This window comes from Syngnathus scovelli, chromosome 10 (genome assembly GCF_024217435.2).
Source record: "Syngnathus scovelli strain Florida chromosome 10, RoL_Ssco_1.2, whole genome shotgun sequence".
Taxonomy (NCBI): domain Eukaryota; kingdom Metazoa; phylum Chordata; class Actinopteri; order Syngnathiformes; family Syngnathidae; genus Syngnathus; species Syngnathus scovelli.
In genome coordinates, this window is record NC_090856.1 from 6,912,832 (window position 1) to 6,921,576 (window position 8,745).

General features: G+C 37.6%; 1 protein-coding gene and 1 long non-coding RNA gene across 3 annotated transcripts; one reads left to right on the plus strand and one right to left on the minus strand.

Moving 5' to 3' along the window:
- The first annotated feature begins 569 nt into the window (after positions 1-569).
- LOC125969904 (uncharacterized) lies at positions 570-8,704 on the plus strand. 2 transcript variants are annotated; one of them, XR_007481813.2, is made up of 6 exons: positions 570-648; positions 1,048-1,108; positions 1,597-3,657; positions 5,840-5,927; positions 6,056-8,194; positions 8,271-8,704. It is a non-coding gene; the product is annotated as an uncharacterized lncRNA (long non-coding RNA). The 2 variants fall into 2 exon arrangements; XR_011087647.1 differs by having other exon boundaries at positions 1,597-3,625.
- On the minus strand, positions 640-3,638 carry LOC125969761 (claudin-1). The gene is made up of 4 exons (XM_049721944.1): positions 3,443-3,638; positions 3,209-3,373; positions 1,794-1,872; positions 640-1,726 (listed from the first exon to the last, which is right to left on the minus strand). The coding sequence occupies exons 1-4, from the start codon at positions 3,636-3,638 to the stop codon at positions 1,561-1,563; spliced, it is 606 nt and encodes a 201-aa protein (XP_049577901.1). The 3' UTR covers positions 640-1,560.
- Positions 8,705-8,745: the final 41 nt, after the last annotated feature.

Below are 8,745 nucleotides of genomic sequence, written 5' to 3' on the forward strand. Positions count from 1 at the left end.
CCTTTTTCTAGACCTTTACACCAAATCTTCATACTTCTATTTGAAGTACATTGTCTCTCTCTTGTGGTAGTTTGCACTTAGTACAAGTATTTTTTTTTCAGCATTCACACAATCATCGGCCTCTGTGAATGAAAAATTTTCTTTTTTTTTTATCACTTGTACGGGGATCTTAAATGACATTAATTATATTCAATTGATTAATTGATTTTTAATACAAAAAAATGTAGAAAGCTTTAGTAAGACAAAATATAATGTAGATAAATATATTGTAAAGTTTACAACAATGAAATATTTTGACACTTTTTGGCTCGTAAAATATAGGCTTATATATAGTACAAAAAGTCACTTGAGTTTACAAGGAATCCTATATAGCTTTACTATTTGCCAAATTCTACAATTGTATTTTTAATCCCGCAGAAGATTAGTGAAAGGTCATACTACTTACTTACACACAACAAACAAAAAAACACAAACAAAACAAACAAACAAACCAAACCAAACAAACAAAAGAAACAAACAAAAGAAGGGGGAGTCCAAGCAGATTGCTCTGGCATTTTCCATGTACCTACTACTTACAAGCCGCTTGGAGGCATTTGCGAGCTGCAGTGTTTACTCACAAGTCACGACAACTTGCCCAGATACTTTCAGGTAATTAATTTAATTCATTTCAGATACTTTTCAGGTAATTACAGAGTGCTTCTTGATTGCAGACATTTCTATTAAACGCTCTTATGTAAGTCTTATACATTTGTTATCATTAAGTATTCAAACTACAATTCTATACCAAGTTACTTAATATTGTCCAAAACAAATTATTTGCATACATAAAATATCCACAAGTAAAAAAAATATATATAAACAACACAGGAGCAAGCTGACAATTTTATACAGAATGTCTTTTCATTTCATTTCAAAGCAGGAAGGAATGAGAGATTAGTGTTGAATTTCCGCAGAGGAGAACATTTCATTTCCCCCTAGCATGGTCTAATCACGCTCTCCAATCTGATTGCGTTTTGTCACATGCTAATTGCTCCGTTCTATCCCCAGAAGTGCAGGGACATCTTATCCGGAAACCACCACTCCCTTTGCCAATAAATTACACTCCACTGTAAGTAAACTCAAACTAAAGATAAACATACTTTTTATTTTTCTTATAAAATACTGTACACAAACTCGACTATAGTACTATAAAAACAAGATATACAAAAAAGAATTCTACAAGCGAGTACATTTAACTATTTATGAGAATCAGCAGAACCTCCAAATTTGAACGTCATCTGTTGTGTGATTGTGATCCGACATTAAGCACTATAATTATAATACTAAAAGTAAAACTACTCCCCATTCTCATTGTTCCACTTTATGTCTGAAGTTTCTGAACTGCCACATGATGAAAGTTTGACTTTTGAGGCATATATGAGAAAATGTAGCTTGTTCAACTTTGGAGGTTCCACTTTGCACAACGCCAGTGCAAAGTCAGTACGAGTCGTTTGAGGACAACGTAGGCTTACAGCAATTTATCAGTCGACAACGCCCATTATTGTGGATACTCCCTGGTGACTAAACATAGTTGCTGTTGGACTTGCTGCTTTGCAGCATGGCGTTGGAACTTATAGACCTGGATGACGATGACCTCGAGCACCTCTGACAGGTCAGGAACGCTCCGCCGAATGTCGTGAGGAAGCCACCGGCCCAACTCACAAACACGGCATTACCAAACTCAAAGCTACACAAAAGATAAGTGAATTGAAGCACCATTTTAAAACAGAATCCATTCTGGAGAACTGGGTTACCTGTGGAGGTGATGAGCATGATGGAAGTCGGCTACGACCTTCTTGACATACAGGGTGGTTATGATGAACGTCATTAACCCTGCACAATACGTACACAGTGAATGTCACCCATTTGTCCCTTTGAGTCAAAATTCAACATCTAGTGACAAACAGGAATAAAAAAAAATGAAAGGTGTTGATAACAGAAAACAGGAATAAAAAAAGGCATTGTTAAATTTCTATTGAAGAGTGGCAGATTGAAAAAAAAAATTCTCCATAAAGTTGGACGCAATGTTTGTTGACTTCTGTCTCCCAAAAATAAATTTCTCGGGATGGTACTAGCCTGTCTTGATATCAGTTGGCTGCCCTTTTGTGGCCTTGTTACAATCAGGTATTAGAAATTAAATATTGCCATTATTTTTATGCCATTTTTATGAAAACTGCCATATTGGGGGGTATTTATGAGATACTAGTTGATATCAGCACACATAGATATGAGTACTCATTCTCAAAAAAAAGTGGTATCAAACATTTCTAAGTTTTACCAATTGACATCAGTTCAAATTGAAACCTGGTGAGAAATCAACGTGTACATACAGTAATATATCAAATGTTATTTTCTACCTTTTAATTATTATTTTAGGTGAGCTGTGCTAAATTGTGACAACTCATATTTACATAACAGTTTCTCAGCTATTTCCAGCAACACATCAAGTAAGCCCTAAAGTAAGCAGAGCTGCAGTGGCAGATTTTTATTATAATTTATTTATCATTCTTATTTATTTAACAGCTTTATCCATAGCCTCTAATAACTGACACACTAATGTCTTGCCCAACATGAGGGTATTGGTGTTTGACGTGTGAGCCACATATATATAGGTCCATAATTTGCCATGTATAATGAAATACTGAGAATGGAAATGATGATTTCACTTTATGGTTATTTGGCTTATGTTAGTAGTCATTACGATTGTCAGCCCCAAATATTCTCCGTGCAGATCAATGAGGGAAGAATCATTCTTAAACATCACATATTGTAACAGCAGTAAGAACACAAAGCAAGAATTTTCGTCATTTTTTGGGGGTCTCTCAGATATTAAAAATCTGCCTCCGATACTTTATATTACTTTACCCTCAAAAGCGGCTTCCTCAAGAAATGTGTATATCTTAACTGAAGACCTAGTTCTTCACTTTCTCGTTTGCTTAGATTACACATAGTATGCAACTTGACTTGTCTTGCCTCACCCCCTGACCTTTGGTCTATCGAAAAATCTGTACGACTATTAATTAGACCCTGGTTGAAAAAAGGATCTCATTGATTGTTGAGAACTGTGAAGCCCGATGAGACTCCTTTGCAATTAAGAATGACATAACTCGCTTCACTTCTGCAGCATATTTTTGAGACAAAACAGCAAAATAAGGATGGTAAGTCATACCTGCTGCCATTAACATAATTCCTCCAATCCGAGCCACTGCGCCTTTGGCGTTGGCCCTGCCTTCCATAAAGCGGGTGCATTTCATTCCGATCGTGGAGACCATCAACGCCACGGCTGACAGGAAGAGACTCAACAGCAGAATTCCCCTAGTTATCTGGACCTGATCTGGTAGTGGGCATAAATCAATGAATTGACTAAAATATACATTGTGTGTCAAATATCAGTGTTACTTACCTGACAATTTGATGAGGGAGTTGTGAAATTCACAAGTGGTCCTGTGGCCGACACTGCAGGTCATCCACAGGCCTTCGTAGATGCGATGCGAATGGCCGTGCATCTTCCACTCCACCATGATGGTGGCGGTCACTGTGGATAACGCTCCAATCAGTGCCAGGATGAAGCCGAGCAGCTGCATCGGTGAGCTGGCCATGGCATCCAGAGAGAGAAGAGTAAGCAGGATGCAAAAAGAAAACAAAAAAAATTCTACTCTAATTGGAAAACTTTGTTGATGTTAGTGTGGATGCTTGTTCAGAGTGTTGTCATGCTGTGTGCTGTAGCCTCTATTTATGCCATTGGTGACGCACGAGAGGTCTCCATCTGATGGGAAGTCCTTTTCTTTATCTGATGAGTGATGAAAACAACACATTTGAATGTGTTGAACTTTGACACACATTTGACCCAACACGACATATGTATATTGCGTATTTGTCAATGAGGGCCCAACAAGGCCTTCTCTTCAGACCTACAACTAAAATTTACATTTTAATATTTGTATCATAAAATTCCTTTTGGCTCGCTGCTTTTGATACATTTTATTTTTCCATCAGATTTTAGCCTCTTTACGCTACCATGACAATGTAAACTATCCCGAGCCTTCACAATCAGTTCTGCTGATGTTATTCAAAGCAAAGAAGAAATTGGACTGTTTCTTTAATCAATCAGATTTTTTTTAAAAAAGGAGGTGCAAACGTACATTTGGCATGTATATCATATCATATATCATATCATATCATATCATATCATATCAATCATATCATATCATATCATATATCATATCATATCATATCATATCATGGGTCACCACCAAAACAAATAATAGAGTAGGAGGTCTAATAAATCCACTAAATAATTGATGGTGAAAATACTCAATTATGCTTCTTATCCTCTGTCGTGTACTGCAAAAATTTTTTTTACAAGAATTAACTTTGTATTCTTGTCACACAGATAATTAAAGCAAACCATTTGAGCATGTTTGGAGAAGGGGATGCCAGTTTGTAAACAGACTAAATTTGCTAAGATTGCATCAGCTTCCACCCTTTCCTGCAATAAGCTTCAAACTAAAAGATGCTCCTCTGTCATACACATTATTTATTTTCACCACATTTGACCAAGAAAATGGAATTCTAGGCTCTAGAATATATATGTGTGTTTATGTTCAGTCTTGTTATATGATTATATTGCAAAAAATGTGCTCATCATCAACATTATTTCTGCAGGAAAAGAAAAAAATAATGAAAAAAAACCTTATCGTTAAGTGTGTACACCTCCTGTTTTTAATGTAATAGTCTAATTTAAACCAATTCATTTTTAGCATGTGAATTTTATTTCTGATGAAATCTCCAACATGTGACACAAAAATGCTTGTTCTCAGCTAAGAGGAAAAGAACAAAAAAACCTAAATGCATTGTATATCAAGGAGCTAAGATAAGGGTTTACATGAAATGAAGAAAAATCAAAGGTTCACAGAATAACGATAAAATCAGATCTGATCTTTAACTAGAATGTCATTCAGAGGGCAAACCTCACACAAAAGTTGAACTGTATTACAGTGTGCGTGTGGGGTTTTTTGGAGAAAAAAAAACAGCACATAATCGGATTAAAATATCTATGTTTATTTTATTTAAAAGAGAAGTTGCAAAAAACTATTTTATTCTGTTTTTGTGATTTTTTTTAAAACAAAAACATTTAAATTTATTTTTTCATCAGCAAAAGACCATTTGAAACTTTCATTTTTCAGATTTTTTTCTTTTGAACTTTAATTACGAAAAAAACATTTGCTTTCACGGCAGGGCACTGGTTAGCATGCCCGCCTCACAGTTCAGAGGGTGCGGGTTTGAGTCGGCCTCTGCCCCTCCCTGTGTGGAGTTTGCATGTTCTCCCCGTGCCTGCGTGAGTTTTCTCCAGGCACTCCGGTTTCCTCCCACTTCCCAAAAACAAGCATGGTAAGCTGATCGTGCAAATCGCCTGTAGGAGTGAGTGCGGATGGTTGTTCGTCTCTGTGTGCCCTGCGATTGGCTGGCAACCGGTTCAGGGTGTCCTCCACCTACTGTCTGATGACAGCTGGGATAGGCTCCAGCACACCCGCGACCCCCGGGGGGACAAAGCGGTACAGAAAATGGATGTTTGGATTTGCTTTCACTTTTAGGACTCAATGATTTTATTTAATCTGAAATATCTTTCATTGTAAAAAAAAAAACAAGGCTCATTAGAAAAATATGTATTTGCTGGACTATGGCACAAGAACAATAATAACGTATGACACCATGACTAAAGGATTATTGATGTGAAACCCGAGACAGACTAAACAAACTTGATTAACATTTTTGTTTTAATCCTGCTCCACCTCTTAAGTGAGACAACCGCTCCTGCAAACAGGTTGAGCAAGAGAGCATGTCAGGACGACGCCCTCTAGCGTGTGTTAAGAAAAGTGCAAAGACAGGTAGGTCCTGATTGTTGCTCTTGTTAGTCCAGATCACTTCCTGCCTTAAATTACTCTCCCTTTCTGATAGCATCAATCAAAACTGAGAATTATCAGCGTTAATCGGGAATATTATTTATATTTTGCAGAACCGGATCTGGTTCCTTTGTAATCTTAAAGAAGATGATGGTTGATATACAGCACAAGAAAATAAATTGAGATCAAAAGTCTACACACCCCTGTTCAAAGGCCAGGCTTTTGTAATATAAAAAAAAAAAAAAAACGAGACCAGAAATCTTTTCTAGACGGGATGTAAAACAAAGGGATGACCTAATGGGTTTGCATAAGAGTGTACACCTGTCCTACTTTCCTTTTTAAGATATTTATTTGTTCCTAGTTGAGTTGGGGAGGTTATCGGAGGTCACATTAATTCATAAAAATGTTTTAAAAAAATCACAAAAACCTTCCATTTTCCATGCGTGTCTTTAAATACTGTACACATTTTTTTTTAAAGCACAGTCTACTCTGAGAAACGTCTAGGGTGTCTAGTATGTCAGAAAACAGTACCCATTGCCAAGAAAACTTGGGATTCCTGTTTGTCTGAAAAAATTGAAAACTATAGAGTCCTCGCAGCATTCACTACAGTATGTTTTAAATAGCATCCACGCCTACAGTTGAAATATTCAAATATCATCATATTTACAGGAAAACGAGTTATTTTTTGCCTTGAATATTGCAACTTCCTGTGGACCATGTGACTTGTAGAATATTATATGTTGAAGTAGGGGGTGGGGGGGGGGTTTAACATAATGTATAATGGCAAAAAGAAGTAAATACATACATTTATGTTGTGGTAGACCTCAGTACCAGGCCTTTCACCTAAATTTATGTTGTGGCGGACCTCAGTACAAGGACTCTCACCATGAAGGCCTACAGTTAAAGCTGGGGTGATATGTTTGTCTTTGTGATGTCCTGCTTTTTGTTGATTTGATGAATTGTCTCTAGCCATAGATGTTGGCAGACAGTCATGGAATGAAGACGTGTTCCTCACTTCTGTCACAATGTAATGATATTTCATGGTGGTTTTGTATATGGGGGCAGGCAACAAATTCTCCTTTTTGAGTGTTCAAGGTAGTTTACATACATTTCTTAAAAATTGTTTTTCAATATGAAACCAGATCAACATGGATTTTTCCTGAGTAATAATAATAAATTACAGTTTACATTTAATTTCCTGAAAATGCAAAAGGCACCAATTTGATGGATTGTGCCGTTTGCAACATTTTCTGTTTTTTGGGAACGTTATGTTCGACCCGTTTCCGCGGTAGAAAACAATTAAAATGTCCACAATTGTATCATTTGTTTTTTTTTCTTGCTTTGGTACAAAGATTATCAATCTGTAGTCCTAAAAGGCTGAATAATTTAAAAGAACATGGTCTTATTGTCATCTTCAAACTTTCATCATGCCATTGAAAGTCTAGCATGGGATCGATGGCCTAGCCCTAAAAATAAATGAGGCTGCACCGTCCTTTGTGCAAGCTTAAACAAAGCACTTTAATTGTCTTGTCATGCATCCAAGGTTGACTCCCTGTGCATTTTGGCTTGCCTGCTGCTCCAACCAGTCAGATATCATTCCTACATCAGGCACGGTGAGCTAAGTGCCCCCTGGCTAAACGGCACATCTTGCTTTTGAAGACTCCCAAGGAGATCAGGTTTTTTTTTTTTTGGCTACATCCAAAATGAAAACACTTCCTGGATCTATTCTGGGGGAAAAAAAGTGAGATAAATCCAATTTATTCATGTCTGCGGAAGGGTGTGGCCCACTATGAGGGGTTGAAAAACTGTGTTTAAAGAGTAAAATCTTGAAACTGAGCACGTGTGAACGGTTCTTTGACATTTAAGCTTGAACTGGCTTAAATGATTTCCTTGTGACCTCCCTGACTCCTTACCGGTTCTTCCTGAAGTGAGGTGCCTCAGGTCTTTTTTGCACCTCATAGCTGAAGAAAAAAAAAACTTGCATCAAATTAAAGGCATCTAGTAAGTACACAGAGCAATTTTTTCTTTTCTTTTCAAAGTGCATTTACATAATTTCTGGATGGCGTGAAAGACAAGGACAGGAAAGGGGGGGGTGCACCTCCAGTGGGTGTGTCATCTGTCGTGTCTCAACATGGCATGCTCGAGTTGATAGACAGCTGCACTCGCACCTGAGCTGCCAAGGTGAGACACACGAGTGAAAAGCACTCACCGCCGACCGTCTGTCTGTCTACCGACTTCTTCTCGGTCATCAGGTGAGTGTCGGAGAGCCCTCGATAGAGTTAGATGATTTGACATTCTAACCTTTGTGTATTTGTTTTGTGTCCACAGGTAGTTTTCACAGCTGTTCTGTTGCCCGCACCGCTAGAAACTTTGCCTGGGAATTTATCGCCTGTAACATTTCAGTCATTGTTTCTGGTCGTGTGTGCAACGTGCATCCAAGCCTGCAGAAAAAGTGGATTTTTGGTTGTTTGTAAACAAACAGAAGCTTTCAGGTTGGGATGCAATGATTGCCAAGTACATCGAAATGGACTACTCTGACCAAATATTTTCCTTGTTTGAAAATCTAAGCTAGCGCTTCAGTGGTGACATACATAAGGGCACAGTGGGTATGGTTGTGGTGTTGCCACATGCAAACCGCTCGTGAGTATGTGTGGTATGTTGGTGAACCAGCTCAACTTAATGATGATGATGATGGGTGTAACCTTTTCCTTTTACAGAGGCCTGATTTTGTGACAATGTTGTTAATTAAAGAGCAGACTTAAGAGTTTGGGATTTTTATTGTTAGTTTGTAATTTACTTTGTT